General features: G+C 37.7%; 1 protein-coding gene across 1 annotated transcript in view; it reads right to left on the bottom strand.

Moving 5' to 3' along the window:
- LOC575144 (probable cationic amino acid transporter) overlaps nucleotides 1-23,109 on the bottom strand; it is a 36,558-nt gene that overhangs the window by 4,064 nt on the left and 9,385 nt on the right. The window contains exons 2-8 of the mRNA XM_775562.5: nucleotides 18,841-19,134; nucleotides 4,256-4,492; nucleotides 3,525-3,733; nucleotides 2,829-2,964; nucleotides 2,142-2,361; nucleotides 772-1,634; nucleotides 106-230 (exon numbers count right to left, since the gene is read on the bottom strand). Coding sequence (XP_780655.3) covers nucleotides 106-230; nucleotides 772-1,634; nucleotides 2,142-2,361; nucleotides 2,829-2,964; nucleotides 3,525-3,733; nucleotides 4,256-4,492; nucleotides 18,841-19,114 — 2,064 coding nt within the window. The 5' untranslated portion in view covers nucleotides 19,115-19,134. The remainder of the gene's footprint in view (nucleotides 1-105; nucleotides 231-771; nucleotides 1,635-2,141; nucleotides 2,362-2,828; nucleotides 2,965-3,524; nucleotides 3,734-4,255; nucleotides 4,493-18,840; nucleotides 19,135-23,109) is intronic.

Raw genomic sequence — 23,109 nt, 5'->3', positions numbered from 1 at the left:
GAACCTTCAAAATATGTTAAATATAATATCTAAGTATTGGTTTACAACTAAAATGCATAACTGGGTTCGAGTATTAGATTCAATTAATTTTGCTTCAATACTCACATTTACATCATTTGTATCCATGAGAATCGCCTCTTTTCCATCTTTTCCATCTTTTCTCGTCGTATCGTGGAATCTTGTCTCAATGCTACTATTCCAAATACCATATCCAAAATAAATTAAAAGACCTGCAAAATATACACAATGGAAAAAAAAGTGGGTTAGCTAACGATAGATCGATAATTCTTCTTGCAATTTGGAAGGAAATAGCATAATCTTGAATATACACAGAGAGGCAAATGAACCATAAGAACGGTAAAAGTTCGTTGCGATTTACAGACGAACTTATGTAAACTAGAATTGTTCGTTTAATACTAAATGTATTTTCCCGGTACATAAAATGTTATACTTAATGCGTGATTTTAAATATACACCAGAAGTCATAATAGCGGATTTATTATAATATCATTTTACGAGAAGCATTACGGGATGTGTACAAAATTGTATTTTTTGGACATGCAGTTATAGAATCCAAGTTTTCTATGTTTATGTCCCTGCATTCGATATGTTTTTTTGTTGTTGACCTATTTTTTCTAACTCGGGGCTTCTAACTGGGTAAGCGTTGCCTCTTTTTTTCTCACCGCCACATTACATGTATTTTTCATTTTGCCCTGGGGTTTGAACGAGCCTTAATTCATACATTTTAAACAAAATAAAGTCCACCCTCACCTGCAATAAGCCAGATTGCAAACCGGATCCACGTAAGGTAGGAGAGCTTATGCATGAGATAAATGTTAACAAACATGGCGCACATGGGTAAGAAGGGCACGCAAGGAGCCATGAATTTAAGACGCTCTGGATTCTGCGGTAGTCGGATGATGTTGATGATGTTACCGAGAAGGAGCACGAAGAGGATGATCATGAAGATGACCGCCCACCAGTCAGAGATAAACCTTTGAGCTTGGACGATGAGGGTGCACATTAAGAACAGGACGATAAACATGAATAGCGTCGATAACGTCACGCTACGGCCGGTAGCCGCTGTCGGCAAGGCCGTCGTCTCTGGAAGCCCGAGCTTAACGCGGACGATATCAGCGTAGCAGTATGTCAGCTGCTTCGCGCGTGAGAGGTAGAAATTCCATTGGCTGTAGGTCCGGAACTCGTCGTCGGTTTCCTCGCCGACGGCTCCGTATTTCGGCTTCGAGCTATGGATCGGTGTCCCCTGTGCGTCCAGTTTTGGTAGCAACTGCTCGGGGCCCGCTTCCTGGAGCGTCGACCCCTGCGTAGTCGGGTCCGCCGTGGATATCGTTGACTCATTAGCTGGTGGGGCGCTGATCTCATCGTCGTCTTCGTTGTCGAGAGTGTCGTAAGCGAGTCCGGTGTTGATGGAGACTTGTAGTTCGACATGAGGCTGATAGCGGAGGATGAGGACGCACATGGAGACGAGGGTGTAGGCCAGGAGTGTCCCAATGGACATCATCTCAATCAGGTCACCCAAGCTTACTAAGAGAGCCATGATGGCTGCTAAGAAACCCGCGATGATTGTCGCTACCGCTGGTGTGTTGGTCACGACATTGATGTTTCCTAGAAACCTGAATGAATTATGACAGAAAGTATACTTATTTACAAAAAGTAGGAACTCTACTTCACAAGACCATGTTCACCCACACTTATAAATGCTGGGACAGTTGTACACAATACATTTCTATCACTCGTTGTCCGGTTTAAAGGCATTGGTATACTGGCACAATTTCGCAAAGAGGCTAAGGCCTCTTGCCAACATGAACATTTTTTAATAATGCGAGCGAACGAATCTAGTGAGCAAAACTTTGACAATAATTTCTAGTGATTTCGTAAAAGTACACTACACAATAAATTAAACAATAGAAAAAGACAACATAACTGTCCAAAATATGAGGTTATTGCCCGAATAGCGTTATCTCAAAAATTCCTCGAAGGCTGCACCCCTCCCCCCCCCCCGAAAAAAACACACAACAACAACACACAATTACATCTTGTATGCCTATGTAGAGGTGCAGCACTATGGTCTTAATCAAATTAATTCTTAATCAAGGTAATTCTTAAATTGGATGTCTCACCTGAACAGCAGTCCATCGGTAGCCATGGCATAGATGACTCTTGGCATTGGGAAGAGTGACCCTAGGAGACTGACGGTGAGCCCGGCGATGGAGCCGATGGCGACCACGTACTTGCCCGGCTCAGCATTGTTCTGTACGAACATGTCCATCAGAGGTGACTCCGAGCTGATGTCGTAGTATGGAACGCCAAGGGTCAATACGAAACTCACGCTCACGTATCCTATATTTTGATGAAAACAAGCATGTAATCAGTTTTGTACTATCAAGTCCACTCTTAGACTACTGGAGGTGTTTTTATAGGCAATTGTACAAGTCCGTGGTGTACGAGTCTTTATCATACATGGTCATAACAGGCATACACTACACCTGAACTATATCTTAATTACTAGCATTTCCCGGAGGGGGAGGGGGTGGCTTGACTATTTTAAACAGGGGTATATGAGAAAAAAAATTCCAAGAAGACTTTGCCGTTAGATTTGCAGTTCCCTAGCGACGTTGCAAAAGATTTCTGACAAACTCGAAAAAGAAAGAAATTCTCCATTTTGAAAGGGATTTCCCGAGAAGGCTCCCAACAACAAATAAGTGAAGGGTGGTTGTTATCTTCCTACCCCCCCCCCCCCGATCGACGCATGTTCTGGATTTTTTTTTTCTTCTTCAGTACTGCTTCTCAATAACATAAAAACTTACCAACAAGACAAATGAGAAGAGAGAGCATGATAGCTAGAGGTATGGAACGGCTTGGATTCTTGGACTCTTCACCAGTCGTTGCTATGATATCGAAACCAATAAAAGCGTAGAAACAGGTTGCAGCTCCAGTCATTACCTGTTGAAGAATATGATGGATGTACAATTATATTACATTATACTCATTAATGAGAAAGGAAATTGAGGTTGTACGGCGGCAATTTCTCAGCGATCAATTTCCTACACTTATGAAATTCCAAATTTCAACCCTGTAGGCCTACCAAAGACTCTACCTAAACATAATACTTAAAACCCAATTGCAAAATGAATCGTAACCCTGCGCCTTCGACAAAATAAAGCTCGGAGCAATCATTGTTTGAAAATAATGTTAGATCACCAAACATGATTTAGTGCTTCCCGTTTTCAACCTTCATTCTATGTTTTACCCCGTTATTATTATTTCCTCATGCAGATTTAGCTTTTCTTTTTTGCAACAGGCTTGTTACTCTATTTCATCATCTCAATAACACTCATTCAAGGTAGATGTAAAAAGCAAACAATTATTTTTCCAATCTCCTTCCAAATATTATCGCTATACTCCAATCTCGTCTCTCTTCCAGCCATTCATCTTTCCTCCAACTTTTTTCCACACATTGTCTCCTTTTTTGTCCACCTTCCTTTATCTACCCCTAAACCTACCCCAGAAAAGCCGAAAGGCAGAAATCCGTCCTCCGTCCAGTTGTCTCCCTTGATAAAGAAGAACCCAGCTACCAGTATGAATACCCACACTGCCATGTTGATCACGTTGAGGGCGTTGTTGAAGACGACTGATTTCTTGACCCCAGCAGCGACGATCAGGGTCATGATGACGGCGATGACTAGGGCGACGAGGTCAGGGTATGACTTCGCTGTTGGGAGAAAGAAGTTTGGTCGGGAAGAAAATATAAACTATTGTTTTGGGGAAGTGGTTTCAGAAGGGGCTGACGTTATGTTTTGACAGATTAAAAATGAGTAAGACTCGTATGTTGTATTTACCCCCAGAGTAAGAAATTATTATATAGTCTAGCAGGGTTTCATCTGTAATGTATACATAATAAACATGCGTCATTCGAAATATCAAATGGTGATTATTACTGTCGTTTGAATTGATACATTTTATTGTATAAGGCCTCTAAGTATCCTTTCCAATTATTCGGTTATGAAACAATAATTTCACCTGGCTTTAGCCCTACCAATTACTCTGAAAAGAAAATGTTATTACTCAATTTCAATCCAGCGGGTTGAATAGGCCTACCATTCTTGGATTTTGTAGTGTCAATTATCTTTTTAATTATTTTATGTTAATTCTTCAATTTCTAACACATTGATGAAATTTCATTATCATGGTTCATTCTTCAATGGAAAAAAAATGTGAGTTTCATATTTCTTACTATGAATCCCAAATTCGCCGACATTGTCTCTCATGAAAGTACTAATTTTGTTCCGAAAGAGGGAATCAAAACAGCTACTCAATGCGCTTGCGCCGGCCGCTGTACCAATCAGATACTCCAGAATCAGATTCCAACCAATAATAAACGCTGTGAACTCGCCCACTGTGACGTAACTGTACATGTAGGCGGAGCCTGTTGTCTTGGGAACGCGAACGCCGAACTCTCCGTAACATACACCTGTAAAATACAATAAAGAGTGGGAGAAAGAAAAAGAAGATTACAATGGCTGTAATAAGTGATATATTTTATAGTTCGCGCAATATTTTCTCGCGAATAACTAAAAGCTTTGACATCTGAAGTATTCAGCTCTCAAAATATACCCCCCTCCCTCCAAAAAGATCTATAACAAAAAAAATGCGTACTTGCTAGAAGTATTCTGAAAAATCAGACATGATTTAGGTACAGCTTCAATTATGTATAGGAGGTATTACATCTTGAAAGATTAAGGTTCAAATTTGCTGGTCGGTTCATTCACCCATTCCTCTCATTTCCGGGGGAAGAGGTAAAATTAACATTCCTAGACCAGATTAGCTGAATCTTTTACATGTTTTGGGCTGTATCCTTTATTCCTCAAAGGTGCAAACTCGTATCTTTGTAGTTCTAACATTGCATCCCTTTCAGGGTGATTAGTAAGTATTAAGGTTGTAACTAGTACCTTATTTTAAGCATTTAGGGATGACGTTTTGTCCTATTGGCGTGCAAATTTGAACCTTCATTTTTCAAGACGTAATGTAATTATGCACCAACAAAAAGCCCACGGCACAAATAAACCTCTGTCGGGATTTGATGAGGTTCGCGCATCATACGAGACGAGCGCCTCCTATCATTGGTACCCATAGGAATGGGGTGACTTGTCAATTTCAGAGAGGTGGCGATCAGGTGTCATCTTCACAGACACCATAGAGAGTTGTAGAGTCCATCCACACACCATCATTTATGCTCTCTCATTCCATCGAGGTTACAGTACCATATGGCAGATTCTATATTTTCAGAAGAAACATGTATTTAGGCCTATATGGTTCACCAAAAACGAGTATGCGAGAATTGATATAAATTGATTATTACCAGGTCTTTTAAAATCGGTTCACTCTTACGGCCTGAAAAATTGTTTTATATTTATGATCTCATAATTTGTCTTTTGCATCTTCTTTGTATTGATTTATATATAAATCTTATGTATGTTTATGTATATTTGTTTTATTTTTTTGTATAATACTGTCAAGTAATGAGGAGAGCCTTCTACATAAACTTTATTTTGGTAATCACAAGGCATTATTTGATTTATGTTTTCCTTTTATTACATTTATTATTGTACTTCGTTTTCTTGTATAATACATGTTGTTTTTGTTATGCTCCTTAATGTTCCTGAAATAAAATAAAATTAATATGAAATGAAAAATCGTAGCAATCAAGATTTGTTCGTGTTGGAAATTAGAGCTCTCGCAGTAAGCTTCATCAAAATCAAACTATAATCAATATGAACCAAGGTCCAAGTGAGAGTTTAGACATTTACGAGGCTGGATCGTCGACAGAAAACCATTTAAATACATTCCTTTCATGAAATATTGCAGGCTCGTGTCTGACAATCACTTAATGCTTCGGAAAGGATTTGTTTAAACAGCTTCCTTTATAGTATTCTGATGCCAAGCCCTTTTTCATAACATCTAATATTCTTGACATTCTGACAAGGATAATGAAGAATATGCTTATATCGTCGAGACCGATTTAAGACGGATAGCATCTACAAAACATAAATTACATTAACCCAAATGTCATCTAACCACACACAAAATTGGTTAGTTTAGACTTTAGAGTATATCGGTGAAATACATGTACAAGTAAGTAGACCATTTTTGATGTATATATATTTACAAAATGATTTTTACTCGTGTCGTGACACTCGTTGAGTTAAACACCTACTGTATATCTCTCTACCCTGGTTTTGGAAAGGGCAAGGGAAAAAACTCAGAAATTTGATTGAATTGGAAAATGTCCTCCGTGGGTTTGTACATGTACATGTATGCACCCACTGTCCCAGCTCTTGCACACACCCATGACATTTACGCCTCCATAATAAACTGAAGCCTTGTCCTATACATTTAAAACGTGTATTCACCGTGGTGTCTCTTCTAATAATTTATAAGGATTCCATCGCGAGTCTATCCACATTTTTGTATTGATTGCGCTGGAGGTTGTACACCCTCGCCATCCTATCCCATATTCTCGTGATCTGTTGATCGAGCAAAATAAATTATTGGGAGGAGTCGGATGCTTGGCTTCTTATAATTTTGTTGCACTCAAGCAGATTAAAATGGTCGGTGATAAATCTACTTAAACGGCAATGCAGGCGGCTCTTGGGGAGATAAGCGAACGTGTTCAATTTGGTTAATTTCAACCTCGTCTATAGGGATACGTGTATGTGTTTAGTGTGCTTCAATTTGTAGTGAGAATCTGTCATAGTTGTAAGAACGTAAGACATATCCTTTATAGCGGAAGACTTCCTATTTAGAGGTGAAAATTTGAAAAGACGAGTAAGGTCTTCGATCTAAAATTAGATCGTTGAAAATTGCTCGCAAACAAATTTATGAACGAAAATTTCCATAATCTAATGGGAACCTAAAATAGACTTGGAATATAATTAAATAAATACTTGGACATACTGGTAACAAGATGATCTAAAGGCTACGTTTACTGGCAGGTGTCCTTTTACCAATTAGTGGAAGATGATGTGAAAACTAAAATGGCATTGGTTAAAAGTACCAACAATTATATCCTACATTTATGATGAATTTAGATCCATTTTTATCTTGGCCCGGTACTTTTTGCTTCTCTGCGAACATGGTGAGATGTATATTGCAAATACATCTCATGATTTCTAATCAGTGATAAACAAAACAATGCAAAGTGGTCCGACATTCTTATTATTAATGCTTCAATGTTTGGTGTCTTCATTATTCAAACGCTATACAAGGATGAATAGCATATATGCGATTAGTTTTATATACTTCAATAAAAGGCCCATTATTACTCCATCAGCAATATAATCGATTTTGTTAAAGGTCAATTGGTCTAATGAAATTTGACACAAGACATTATAACGCTTAAAGTATACAGTATCAGGCTAAGTGTTTGTCGTTCGGGATTAGCATGGTGTTTTATTTCATTCAAATGGTGCAAGCACGGTGCGTTGGTGTGGCCTGTTTTCGAGTAATATACGCCCTTTTTTGTTCGGTCTGATCGCAGGGACTGTGAGATATAGGTCAAGACTCGGTTTGTCTGGAACCTGTTCAAACTTTAGTCACATCGCCAGCCGACTCCACATTGTCTCAAAACTAACCGATTCATGACGATTCGTTGTAATGCAATTTTTGTTCGGTCTGTGATCGGCCTGGTGTCGGTTTGGTGTCGGTCTGGTGTCGGTCTGGTGTCGGTCTGTTGTCGGTCTAGTTGGTGTGACCTGGTATAATGGTCTAGGATCGGTAAGTTTGGAGTCTGTTTAACGGTGTGAATGAGGTTTAATAATAATATTGTGGACTGTCCGACAATTCGGCCTACGTTCCTTATTGGACGATGATGCCCTATATAGAAATGGTAATTAGATAGAGTAATGAACCGGCTAGCCAGCTGCAGACTTCACGCCGAATTAACCTTCGTCTTCCAAAGATGTGGAAGTCGTATTCACTCGAATGGATTGTATGAAAGAGGACAAGAATGGATAGAGAAACGAGGAAGATAATGGATAGGGGACAATGTGATCCACTCTCATCATGCATGTACAGGGGTGAGAGTCTTGATAGGGATTAATGCGTTGAAGTGGATACCTACGATTAAAAATATAGTGGAATACCCTCACAAAACTTGTTAGGATTAAAGCTGTCTTCCTTGTTCTGAAAATGTTATATTCTCTGTTCAATCGTTTATGTATTACTTGAGTATATTCGTTGGTATGACAACAAGAAATGAATATAAGAGAAGAAAATTAATGCAAGTTTGAATTGAAAAGGGTATTTCAATCACTAATGTAGAGTGGTTTCAATTTAAAAGAAGTGTTCTTTTATATATGACTCCTGAAAAGTGGATTTTTACTCCGGTGTATTCAGAGAACAAAGACAAGTTACATAGCTAGATAGAAAAAACTATATTTACTAAGAAAATGGCGATGAATAGAGAAAAGAGATGGAGGGAGAGATAGTGAAAGGTTAGAAAAAAGGAATGGTGTAAGATAGACCTAAACTATCTTTTTTCTTCTTTACTGAATTCAAAGGCAAGCCATCAAAACCAACATAGGAAGTTCCCTAGGCTTCTTTAAACAAGGATAACCCAACAACAAAGCATCTAACACCTGCTCTAGTCATTCATTACACTCAATCTCTTGAGGCAAAGTAAAAAATTATACCAGCTTTTTCCCCTTATTTCTGCGTTATTAGAATAATAAGCTACCATAGGCAAACACCTGCTGCAAAGAGATGATTTCGAATATGATATAGGAATATCATTCCAAAGAAAAAAATACATTTCGACAAAAAAGTATAGTTTTTAAATTTAAAGGCAGCATATGACGCTTGTCGCGGTTGATGTCAGGCAATGTTGTGGATGAAATTATAAGGTTTAGTTAAAGTATGAATGTATTGCACGTTGAACTGCAAAAGTTTACATCAGTGAAATATATCATGACGTCCTGTATTACGTTCCCTAACAACAGTGCCGAGTATGCATTAAATATTGGCCTCAATTAAATTTGTTATGATTGTCTGTTAAAGAGAAGATTCATTGATTTAACAAACTAACTTTAATGTCATTATTGCAAAGGTGACACATTGATTGGCCAATGTTATCAAAAGCCAATGCTTGGAAACATTCAAAGTAATGATTATTAACAATTACAAAACGCTTAGATACAGCCCCGACATAGCGCCTGAAAAGCTCTCCGGTCGCTGCTGAAATATATGACGTCTTATGTTGAACATGATGTTCACAAGCAGACGATGTCCCATGACATCTCACACAATTTCAGTGCCTGTTTAATCATCTTTTCTTCAGTTATTTCTCTTACTTCAATACCCTCAGGCGAAATGTTTAATATATTGCCTCACTCTAAACCCCGTGCATGGTATTATTTTGATGAAAAATGCAAGGGAAAAAAAAGAAAAAGGAATCAGCCGCTTGTAAACAAAATAAGACGCCATTGTATTTTCAGCTGCATACACCGCGGCATGTTCGGCGTTTCAAGAGGGAACAAATGACGTCCATGCCATCATTCCGGAGGTTTTTTAATTTGAAAGTGTGGTTTCTTTGATTGTTCATTAACCCCCTATACTGTGTATTTACAAACAAAAGAATTTAGTTTTCAAAATGGGGGTCAAATCCCTTTTTGAATGGTGTAAAAGTCAATCACATTTATATACACTTAACTCATTATAATTTGAAAAATAAAAGCATTGCAATTATGTTCATTCTTTATGGGATGTCGTCTGCTTGGGCAGGGTTGGTTCACATTGTGACGGCATTAAAACATCGTTATTTTTCCGGCGAATATCTCGCATATCCCAGATGCTATGGAGGTTGTTTTATTTGTATTTTTATAAATCACCCGATATGTAGTGACCTAAAACTTGCATGATGGCCATCTGTTAGCTTACCAGTTTCTAGTAATACACTATTTACATATTTGTGATTTTCTATGAACCCGCACTTTAAAGGAAATCTTATCTGAAGTACTAAATAAAAACATTGATTTTGTCAGAAGGACTTCATTTATAAATGACCATGATATACCTTATAGCTACACATAACATTTAGGCTTGTTTGTCCTATTTTATCACAATGTATGTTTCTCGTACCTTAACCACTCTAAGAAAAATAGCTTTGTCTTCAAATTTCCAACTGCATTTTACAAGCCACGTAATGATGACGCATACAGCCATTACTACTATAAAAAGAATCCTATTTAGTACTACACCAAGATGACTACTATAATACAAAACACGAGTCAATCATATTGATAATTCATGCACAGGCTCGCAAAATATCAGGGACATAACGGAGTGATGTAGAGGTCACGTGATCACCCGCGCTCACACACGAGAGAGAGCGGTCTACCGCCTGTGTAAATAAATGAGAGCAATTTCTGTTTCCATGGAAACTGAATCAGTCTCGGGATGAAAATTAGATTCCCAGGAAGGAAGGAGAAGATGACTGAGCCAGGTCCTCGTCGTCGTCGGTGTGGATAATGAGACATAATTTCTCTCTCTTTCTATCGAGATGGAGTGTGTGATAGATACAACATGGGCAATGTGGATCATTGAAATCTTATGTGAAGAAAATATTAAGACACATACATGTAAACTACATGTACTTGTACATTACATACTCTACGTTAAAATCATATTTAATGGCATGTACATATACATTATTATGGCATTTATTTGACGCATAGTGAAATTTCGACAGACAAATAATAAGGAAATTGTGAATGTTTGCATGATGTGAGTTGGTAGTGTCGTGTGTCGATTGTGACTCATGGACAACTCGTCCATTCCTCTCTTGTTGAGCGTTCATTCCGAATAACTTGATATCAAGGTTAGATAAATTGGTTTATTGATTAGCTCACGACGCGAGCAGAATGACTGATCAATGATCGTATATCATGCAAGAAATGCAAGACCCATTCTTGAAGCCTTTAGGTTAATATGAATGCTGGTACGTACACATTCTTGTCAAGCAACATTAAAATATTTAACGGAGGTTATAAGCTTTATCGTTTGTCCGTACATTTAGAGATGAAATAAAAAATTGAAAGAATTAATAAACGAAAGCGATTGGGTCATGAAATAGAAATAAGAAGTTGACTTCATGATTGGACATGATTTTTGTACATTCATTTTAATCATAGATTTTCATCAACAGTCAAAGGATTGGGATGGCACACGTGAATCCTTTTCCTCATATCACCAAAATTGTTTGTATTTTATTTCAGAATAAGCATCAAATTTTCTAACGTTATTAAAACAAAATTCCACTTTTTTAGATTAGGGTATACGGTTAGGTTAATGGTTAGATAAACCGTTTGATCTAGGGTTGAAGTAAGGACTGAACTTAGTTGGTTTAAGAAATTCACCATGGAGCAATTACCGCTGGAGCAAGCGTAGCAGTATCAATGTGTACTATAATGATAGGTCACATGACCTATCTATTATGCTAATTGCAAACATCAATTATTGAAATGAAAGTAGGGTTCCGCGAGCTAATGGCCTGATGTGAAAAGCGTACAGATCCGATGTCGTACTTTTACCCGTTTTTCGCTTCCATTTTGTTCATTCGAGTAAGCTGGAAAAGGAGAGCAGAGAGACAGGTCACATTCATAACGCCACCCCGGCAACAAACAAACAGCTGACAAATCATAAGATCTACCGTCTGACTTTACTTTGAAAAATGCCCTTTAACAAACAGGCCTACTATTTTCATTTCGTCATGTAGACGATTCACTTTCAAGATTCATTTCGATAGAAAAGTATTTAATAAACTTAATCATCTTATCATTCGATGGGGATGAGAGAATCGTCTTATATTCATGTTCTCCTCTCTCTCTCTCTCTCTCTCTCTCTCTCTCTCTCTCTCTCTCTCGGTTATCCCTTTCTTCTTTGAGCATTTTACTGTATTTAATCTCAACCTTTCAAATACATTACACTGTATTTCCTCAGAATGATACCAATATGAATATCAATATATCAAACGACCATGCCTCCATGTCCCCTCCCCCTTCTCCCCTGTGCATCCCCCTAATGCCTCTAACCATCCAACCCAGTCGCCATCAGCTTGATCAGTCTTTGCTGTTTATCGACCTACTCGGGTAGACGGGGAATAATCCCATGTCCCATCGGACCTTTTAAAGCGTTTAGGTAAAATAATCTTGATCAGCGCAGGACCCATCCCGATGAGACGTGTATACTATCGACGTCCCATGTACTGATAACTGAGTCACAGACTGGACTGGTCGATCGTTGTTTGGTGTCGTAGTCAGGTGGTCTAATTACTCGTCTAGAAATGCAAATGGTCATCGGTTCGATCCCCGGCACGGTACTTGAGTATTCAAAGCCATGTCCTACAGCAAGGTATTTTATTAACATCGAGCCTCTCAACCCAGAAGGTGTTTCACAAAACTTGTCATCAATGACAAATGCCAGATTTTGTTATAAGCTACTGAAATCCTTGCTTCTGATTGGTTGTCAGCAGATTTATCACTGATTGTTGTCATTTGTCATTGAAAAAGGGCTTTGTGAAACACCCCCAGGTGTTAGATTGGTAGCCGGTATGGTATTTACACCATTGTGGATGTTGAAGAGTTTGTTGTTTGGTTGGTGTTATTTACGATCATTCAATATGAAATGACACGTAAAGAAACAAAACACTTAAATATTTTATATGGATTATTCTAGAAAAAATAAAATATTAAAATTTAAATGAAGATTGAGGAATCCCCCGCTTAAGATCACCCGACAAAGTTGATCGCTCTTCCTCAGGGTTTCGAAATTGAGTGTGCACTCTATTAAACGTACAAAATCGTAATGTACGTTGTACAAGAAATAGTAGTAGTAGTAGTAGTAGTAGTAGTAGTAGTAGTAGTAGTAGTAGTAGAAGTAGTAGTAGTAGTAGTAGTAGTATCATTATAATATTTATCATTATTTATATTATTATTATCATAATTATTGTTAGTATTTATTATTACTATGTTATGTTATTATTGTTATCATCATTATCATTATTCTTCTATAGGCCAACCTTACCCCATACTGACAGAAACACAACTACAATGTATTACCCAATGATAATCGTAACCCTAATCCTTAATTTCGTCACAGACTTCTCTTATGTGGAAACAAAAATCATCAAAATGGCAATTTCTTGACGCTATCCCGCATATCTTTGTCCTTGTACTTAGAAAAAACAATACATGACCCATCGAATGCACAGCACATGAAGCATAATGACACTATTGATTTTTTTTCCTTCAAAAACCAATTCTCAACTGTTTAATATGTAATGATATGAACCCTATGAAATAGAGAACTATAACCTATCCGTGTTATGCATTTGAACGATGAGCAGAGTGAAATTTATTGTGTAGAAATTTCAGGTACAGTCACAGAAGAAAAGTCTTTTGAATGCATTTCAGAGAAAACATTTCCGCTAGTGCGGTTTCATCCGTTCCGCTCTACTACTGGGCAAACGACTCACCTATCTCATGTATACTATTGAATCTTCACACCTGTTTCTAATTAATTAAAACGACCAGAACTTAATTGAAATTGAAGTGGTTGTAAAAGAGATGATACGATGTGTTTTTGGTTCCTTCACAATAAAGGTGAGTCATGTCTAATGATGAAAGGGCCTCGACATTGTGATCATTTTAGGCGCGATCGAAATAAGACAAGGCAACATTTCCGCTAATTAATTGGAATTCGTGTTTATGAACAGATATGAAAAGGTAGAATTGAAGCAAAGGGTTTGCTCTACATGTAAAATTATTATTCAATTTAAGTGAATTCAAAGCTTATTTACACTTAAACAGTTACACATAGAATAAAACAAACAGATATGTATATACATGTAGAGCAGTATTTCAAGCAGAATAGATAGATACGCTCTTTTTATCATGAGTATTGTTATTCCCACTTGGGATAATTTCCAATATTTATAGATAAATATTATGATTGATTACATTTCAGACATAGACCTCGTGTACGGAAAAGTATGGAATGTCTGACATGTAGTGACTGATACACTTACAAATACATTCTTTAACTCTAATATAAAACAGAGTTGAAAGTTAGTGCTAATGAAAGAAAACATTAACATTACTCTCACAAACTAACCACTCAACCAAATCTCATGATTATAATTTTGTCTCGACATATTGAGCGAGCATGGTGAGGAAATCCGTTGAAATTTTCTGAGATAATACTTGAGACATTGCGGAGATTTGACTTTTCCTATTTAAAATGCTGTATTCTAATGAAGGGTTATGCGACCTCGACGTTAGTACTCAATACTCTATAAGTGGTCCATAGATAAATAAACATTTAGAAAGCTTATTCCTTAAGGGCATGGGTTTATGTTTCCCGTTTGACGTCATCAGAAATCTCCACCGGTTTTACGGGGTCTGTTTTTGTTTATGAAATGGGTTTTTTCATATTTTTTTCTCTCAAGAAAGTAGGTTGCGGTTATACAAATTTAGATGTAATAAAAAGAAAATGACGGGCTCTTTTTAGGGAAGAAGATAAAGAAAAAGAGAAAAAGGAAAAAAGAGGAAAAAGAAGAAGATACTAAAGAAAAAGGCAGTCAGGTAGACCTATAGCGACATGATACGCGCAATCGAAACAATACGGTGCTGCAGAATATAGTAGAATGCTTTTGTTCCTTTTATCTTTAGAGGGAGACGATATCCACTTTTTATTTATTCGCTTTCTGTCTTATAATTCCATTCAAACACCCTAAGATCCTGTGTTTTTTTTTGCAAAATACCTCACAAAAGTAAGAGTGGCACCACTTACAAAAAAGGTCGACATTTCGAGACTTTTCACAGATTTTAGTTATTCAAAATTGAAAAGTTGATTTGCGCTTGAGTACATTATCCCGGGATATGTAGTCCAGTATAATCTTTAGACTTTCATTATCTGTAGCGCTACTTACTTCCAGTTAGTCACTGCATAGTACGGTACATATTCTCGATGATATCCCACTTCTTGGGGGCTGTAGTCGATTCCGGAGGATGTACTAAAGTTACTTGACTCATCATCTTTCGTATTCATAACAAATTATATTGATGGAAAAAAATATTTATGCTAATCAAAAGTACAGTACTTTTAATAAATACCCTGTTATAATATGAAGATAAGTGCGAAACAATAGTCGATGGTGACATTTTCCCTTTCCATCATAATGTATTGGATAAACAATGTGGTTGAAAAAAAACACTGTATTGACAACAATACTTATTATAAATAACAATAACAGGAACATATATTATGCCTCAACTGAGCGCCAAATTGCAATTTATACTTGTAAATAAATCATCCGACTCCTGCCTATACAGTCACTTCACGTGTGGAATAAATATATGTGCAGGTACATGAATGATGTATAGTGTCAATTGTGCTTTATTGAATTACTCGATATTGAGTCTAACATTGATGAAATACTGCGCTTCGATACCAGTGAAGTATAGGGGCCTAGTGTTTATAGTTATTTAGAGGGGGTGCTTGTCTTATGCATATTGCCATTGATGCGTCGTTGGTAAAATGTAGGACTGCGTCAAACACTGGCGCGATCTTTGACGCATGACGTAAGCAGTGCAAACTTTGCGTTGAATTACTGGTGCATTACAAATTTCGTCCCTATGCTTCGCTAGCACAGGTATTAACGCAATTAAAAATGTAGATAGATAGATAGTTTATTGGTTACCACAATATCTCATTTTACAAAGAGTGTAACAACATATTGACAATGATTATAATATACATGTACATACAATACCGGTACACACTATTCAGAATATTGTCCATTAAGTTGAACTTAAGAGATATAGTGGCGGAGCCTATGGAAAAGCAGAGCTTGTTGTGGATAGGCTCCTTAAACTACAAATGACATAAGTAACTGCAGTAAAGTTTGTAAAATACAAATACACGCTAAAACAGGGAAAGGGAGATTATAGGGATACATGAACCGATACTCACAATTAACTTCAAATTAAGACAAGGAAAAGGGAAGGGAATATATTTGCAGCTTATTGAAACAATATTACAATATTGTTTGTTCTCGATATGAGTATATTATAATCATAGTTGGCATGGTTATACCGTTATTTACTCATTGTAATGAACAAAAGTATACAGCTAGGAGACAAGAATAATCAGGAATCAGGAATGACAATATGTATTCAAATAATAACAGTTTAAATGACGCCCATTTTTTTGCGAAGAGAAGGGCATGGTTTATTATCTAAAAGCTAACTCTACAGCCTGTTCTGTATATAATCGTGATTCTCATTTAATGCAATTGTTATATACTGCTATTTTTATATTTTTCTCGTGCATTGATTATCATCATGTTCTCATCACCGAAATTAAAGTTAGAATGACAAAACAAGACAAATCAAATAAATGTGTGCTTTATTTGGTTTGGAAGTAAAGTGTGTGAACTCAGGTGTGACTGGGACTAGCCGGGCGGCGAATTTTTTATTCCCAAACAGGTTTGCAATTTCTTATATTTCCGTTCTTCTCAATGGCTGATATGTTCTACGTCATTATCAGCTTGGAAAGAGGTCACAAACAATTAGACTTTGATTTTTTATTGCTTTGCCTCACTATTTATAAAGGAAAAAATACGGAATAGACTTGAACCCACTACTCTATGATTGTATTACGCTGACCTTACCGATTGAGCCAACGATGGGTTGATGAAAAGTAATTCTGCATGATTTTTATACCCCTATCACTCACCCTTAACGGTTACGTCATTGCTAATGACGTAACATATCAGCCAATCAGATGACCGGAAATATTAGCATTGGCAAACATGTTTGGGGAAAAAAAATTAGCAGCCGGGCGCCATGAAACATCCGTTAAAATACAGGACAAAATATTTAAGTTTAAATATATTTAAGAGAAGGTTAAAATGGTAACGGTGAGTAATTACGTAAAGGTTTTTTTCTTCATTTTCTATAATCCCATGTGGACGAATATCCCAATCATATCAATTATACAAAAGGATTTGCTCGTGAAATACCCTCTTTTTCCGAATACAGCTATGTATTTTGAAACTTGGAACAAATTTCGATGTTATAATTTAATGTCTGTGGGCATAGTACATTTGCGTGCATTTTTTTTTCTATGCGCTTCCGCAAGATTTATTGCATTTGTTACGATTTTGACTATTTGAAAACCACCTGTTAAACAATCATTCGTATGTTTTAAGTCATTAGCAACCTTTCTAAATCTCTTCTAGACGTTTTTTTTCTTCTTCAAGATGACCAGTAGTCCCTACCCATGTAACCTTCTATTTATTACTTTGGTTGCTTTCTTCGCACATGCACTCGTTTGCTACACATGCAATTTTACACAAAAACAACAGGCGCGAATTGACAGGAGGACAACTTTGTGCACCACAAAAGAAAAACCATTTGTGATCTTGATTAGCCTCATGACAACCCTTTTAAAACCAGATAAATTAATCTTTTACTTGAAACAGTTGAATGGTCGATCTGCAATGCGTTTACATATATCCAGATTATTATTATTATAGTCTCGAAGCCTTTTATATATAACCCATGATAAATACAGTGTGGCACAGGGAGATCGCTTGTGTGGCATTTAAAGGGTTAAGTAGCACCACCAAGGCATGACTTTGCATACATCCATGCCATCTGTTTACCACGGTTAGGAATAAAGCATACGAGAGGGTATAGGGTGGAACCACGCACGCATCGGTAGAGAATTGTGGCGCTCATTCTAAATTCAGGAGGGACATGGATTGACCTTTGAGAGCGATGAGTAACTGGCAATAGTCACCTGGTGAGATACCTAATATGATTGGTTGTGCCTTGAGAAAACACGGATGATTATATTATTTAATGAAGGGGAAGATGTTTTTACAAACTGGCTGTATGAAAGCTTTTTTAAGTTGAATTTATCATTGAAAAAAGTAATGAATATTGAAATAAAGAAATAAAAGATGAATAAATAAACAAATAAAAAGGCTCTCTGTTTGCCCTAGGATCCTTGGTCTGCAAATGAAATTCCGTGTGCAACCACCATGAGAGGTAATAGGGACTTTTAGATTTGCACGACGAGAACGAGGACTGCTACATGTGACATCCTTTTAAGGCAATGTGACGTCCTTTTAAGGCACTGCCTGAAAAGCATGTCACATGTAGCAGTCCACGTTCTCGTCGTGCAAATCTAAAAAGTCCCTAATGGCGTAGCTCTTAGTGGTACTTGTTGGTTGTTATGCCTGTTTCCCAAGAGGATCATTTCGATTGCTTTATTACCTGCACTAATCAAAACTGTCACTCTGGTCGCCGTGCATTTACTTTATATGTAAAATATACAATCAAACCTGCTTTGGTGACCACCTGTCTAAAAAATACAATTTTGTTTTGTTTCCCTTGAAAATGGCTTCTCATTGAAACATGTATTAAATGAACCCGTCTACAAAGACAACCTGTCTATAAAGACCCCTTTTTGTGTTTCCCTTGGGCGGTCGCTATAGACAGGTTTGGCTGTTTATATATATGATGTCACTCGCTCACGGCGCATTCAATTAAAGTCGCAGTCCCAGAGAGATTTGACGTGTTGACGAAGTCCTGGGACCCGTTTCACAAAGCCTTTCTTCAATGACAAATGACAAAAATCAGTGACAAATCTGCTGATGACCAATCAGAAGCAAGGATTTCACTAGCTTATAACACAACCTGTCATTTGTCACTGATGACAATTTTTGTGAAACATCCCCCTGGGGAGTTTCCTTACCTGACAGAATTGACGCAAGAGCGGCTATGGTAAAGGAGAGTATGACACCGGGACCAGCCATCGCCCTGGCAACCAGACCAGACACCACGTACATCCCTGTACCCATGCAGCTACCTACACCGAGTGAGACCAGGTCTAACGTGGTGAGGCACTTTGGTAGACGGCCTGGAACGTTCCCATCCTCTTCATCGGTGGACTTGGCACTGTACAAATCCAGGGACTTGGTCCGGACTAGACGACGCAAGATGGCCGTCACTTTGTCCTTGAAGCCCATGGTGTGAGCTGCTTCTGGTCCTAGTCGGATATGGGATTAAAGCAAAATAGGAAAGTGAACTGCAAGAAACTATGATGCATCTACTCAACACAATCAGCATAAATGAAAAATAAAAAAATAAAAAATCTCTGTAATTCTTTCAAAAGGGGAGTTTATCATTCTAGGTACCGATGTACTAGAATTAAAATTAAGCTCACAAATTTTGCTCGCTCAATTGAGGAAGCAAGGCCCCTCAGGAAAAGCCCTATGTTTCAGTATTTTCATGAGATTTGCGTTTAAATCTATGGAATTAAATTAATTGTGTTCATCACGGAAATATATGCAGTATATCAAGTGCAATATGAACAGTGTGTATTTTTAGACACTAAAGCATTTTCATAATTTTAGAATGTAAGTGAGAGTATAGGAAGTTCGTGTGTGAAGAGGCTTTCAATCAAATAAACGGATATATTGGAGCCGACAATATTCAGCGCTAGCTAGCTGACACTTAATTTCATTATTTGCTGTGCAATTTAGCAACCGCCAGTCGCCGATTCTTCCGCTTCGCTTTCTGCCTTAGAAAATGCTCACGTCGTGTTGTCTTCCACGCACGTTTCCCATTAATTCAACTAGCAAACGAAACAAAAAATCGCAATGTTGACTCTCGCGTGTGGCTTTGTAGATTTACGCGGGAAAAAATACTTTCATTCCGATTAATCTTGCAAGAGCAGACAGACGATCTAATGTAAATTTTCCTGGCAACAATTCTGAAATGAAGTAGGGTTTCTCTCTCTGATTCAGCTTTGTTTGTTAAAAAGCTATGAGTGACAGAAAAGGAGTAAAGGTTATAAAGATAATTCTCATGAGTGCGGTCGTCTGATTTCATGAGTATTTGGATTGTCGCCAAAAAGTTCACAATGCAGTAGTATTTAAGCTAAGATTTATTCATCAAATTGAAAAGAGACGAAATAGAAATGCATTGTAGAAGACAGAAACAGGGGTGGGACAGACATACAAAGGCAGACATATGACAGACAGATTGATAGTTCGGTTGCCCGAATATGTTTCGAAACTATCGAGGGCCTGGATACCCTCCGCCCCTCCCCCTATCGCCTGTGAAGGCAAGACTATTATCATGAGAGAAAAGATTATGTGAAAGATAGAGAGAGAGAGGGGGGGGGGAGAGAGAGAGAGGGCAAGATACTGAGGGTGGAGGGGAGAAAAAGAGATAATGCGAGAAGGAAAAGGGAGAGAGAGAGAGAGAGAGAGAGAGAGAGAGAGAGAAAGAGAAAAAGGAGAGAGAGAGAGAGAGAGAGAGAGAGAGAGAGAGAGAAAGAGAAAAAAGGAGAGAGAGAGAGCTTTGTCAGGTAGGTAGATGTCAAATAACGAGATGGAATCTGGAGTCAGATGAAGCTGTGAGTGGGTGAGCAAACCCTGTTCGAAGAGAAAACAAATAATGCACCCATGAGGAGTGAGAGAAGAGAAGAGCAGCAGATGAACTAGGCTGAAACGCGGCATGGAGGAAATAGAAAGTGCCACTATACGAATCCCTCCCAGCTCTCGCCTTCAATAGTGTGTAATGGATGCAGACAGATGGACAACATGGAGCATCTCATTTGCATAGATGAGGCGGTGGGTTGGGATGGAGTTCTCTGGGATGTTGTGCGCGTTGAGAGATGGTGTCCTGGGTCTCGCTGCAGTTGAAATACGAGTCAATCAGAGGATTGCTAGCAAGCCCCGAGGTCAAGAGCATCACCTCTTAGAGGTGGTTCTATAGACCGTTTTCATTGGGAAGTTCTTGGAGGATCACATTTAGTGAAAAATTCTCCAACAGAAAAAGACAAAGGGTCATGAGATAAGTGAGACACATAGAAAGAGAAAGAAATAGAAAGAGAAAGAAAGAGACAGAGAGACAGAGAGATAACAGATTCGGATAAAATAATCTTGTGATAGTATTACATAACGGAAACATTTTACAGGGGTGGGGGGGGGGGGGCTAATAGATTTAGTTTTCCGTGAATGATTTTTAAAAATCAGTTAAGAATGTCATAAACTTGCCGAAAAATATTATTAAACTTGCCCACATCAGTTTAGCAGGGAGGAGACTGTGTTAAGCCACGTCCCTTTCGCTTACATTCTTACCCTTTGTGGTGACCATTCAACAAATACATTAATTTTATTTAAGAGGCGTTGATAGCAAAAACTAAGAGCGGATGATACAATCATCGTTCACAAAAGATAAGGTGAAACAGTCTCATTTACATAGATGCTTGTCTTTACCCAACAGAGCGGATTACTATATTCATCAAAATGAGAGGGGAGACGGTGATAAATATTGATTGGTCATCATGAGTAGCTATGAATAGCATGAAATCGATAGCATCCGATGAGTATCCGATGGCTAATTTGCATAGATGCGTTCAACCATCTGCACCGGAAGTAGATGATTGAATGGGGTTCACATCGAGTTCATTCTTGAATAAATTACTTAATCTAATAATCTAATAAAAACATGAACTTTCAATTCATTATGCAGTTCATATCTAAAGGAGATCAAGTGTATTTGTCGTAGAGTTGTCGTAGATAACTTGGCCCCGTCTTTATACAAAGAGTTGCGATTGATCCAGATAAATCGCAAGTCCTCCAATTTGCAGTCTCCTATCTCTTATGTACACAGTTGCGATTGATATCAACCCTTTCTAAGACGGGGCCCTGGTCTCTACATTATCATATCACACATATTGGCCTGAATTCACAAAGGAGGTTTATGTGCGTCATATGACGCGTTTCAAACCGAGGTTTGTCTGAACCATGGTTTGAAACGCGTCGAAACGCGTTATTATGACGCACATAAACCTAGGTTTATCGACAAACTCCTTTGTGACTTTGGGCCATAATGTCCCTCTGCTACATCGTAATTTCATGATAAATAAATTATGAGAAGGTCATGGCTTTGAAAACGACATGGTTCTTGTGCCTTGAGGAAGGGTGCAAAGATACACCCTTAAAGGGAGCAAATTTGCACCCCTGATGAGAAAACAAACAGTGCATTATTTGATGGAACAAATATTAACGGATTTACGTATCTACCATTCAAAAGCACCACTTATTATTCCATCATTCATGTCAGTAAAAGGAATTTGTTAATGTTCTTATTTTTTCTTCATTTCGACTCATATTTATTTTCGTTCTTTCATGTTGTCTAACTAGTAATCCATCTTATGTACGGTATTCCTTTATTATTACCTGAGTTAGATCCCGTAAATTAATTGGTTATCCGAGTTGATATCTTCACTGTTTGTTGAATCCGATACAATAAGTAATAATAAATGCGCCTCGGAATAGAATTTCTAGATAGACGGTGCTATAGAAATGCCTGATATTATTATTATTATTATTATTTGTATTATTTAAATGATGTCTGCTTCTGACACAACAGTACAAATTGCATGATTTTCATTTTTCATTTTTATTGAGAACGCTTTGTTTTTTCCCGCTACAGGATGTACTGCTGAGCTTTTATGAAATATGTTTTTTTGCCTCCATTATATTTGAAACAAATTGATGAAGTTAGTATAATTAATTTAAAGCTGAATTACTAGGAGGGTGGCGATGCAACATTGAAGCTAATTTGTTCTTATAATGGTTTGTATTAAGCCATCTCAGTCACACGCTCTTTGACAATTTACAAACTGTTATTCGCTGCAACGCGTTTTCTGCAATTGCTTTTAAAATGTCAACTCGTCCTCACCCAATTCTAGTCATTTAAAGCTTATTATCTATCACCCCCATCCATCTAAATATCTCTCCACCATCTAAATTGGGTAAGATCGTTACGACTGTGACGTCATAATAGCAAATGCAGCGTATACCCACGATGCGGAAAATAGCTGGTGACGTCACAAATCGATGTAACACTGCTAGATAGTAGACAGCCGTGTGTGTGGTAGACAGACTTGAAGCGTCTGAAAGCTCGGGGAACCTTGTACATGCATTAACCTTACATCGCGGCCCTA

This window comes from Strongylocentrotus purpuratus, unplaced genomic scaffold (assembly GCF_000002235.5).
Source record: "Strongylocentrotus purpuratus isolate Spur 01 unplaced genomic scaffold, Spur_5.0 spur5_scaffold_16, whole genome shotgun sequence".
Taxonomy (NCBI): domain Eukaryota; kingdom Metazoa; phylum Echinodermata; class Echinoidea; order Camarodonta; family Strongylocentrotidae; genus Strongylocentrotus; species Strongylocentrotus purpuratus.
Note: the sequence above shows the minus strand (reverse complement) of the source record. Positions and strands in the feature narration are given on the sequence as shown.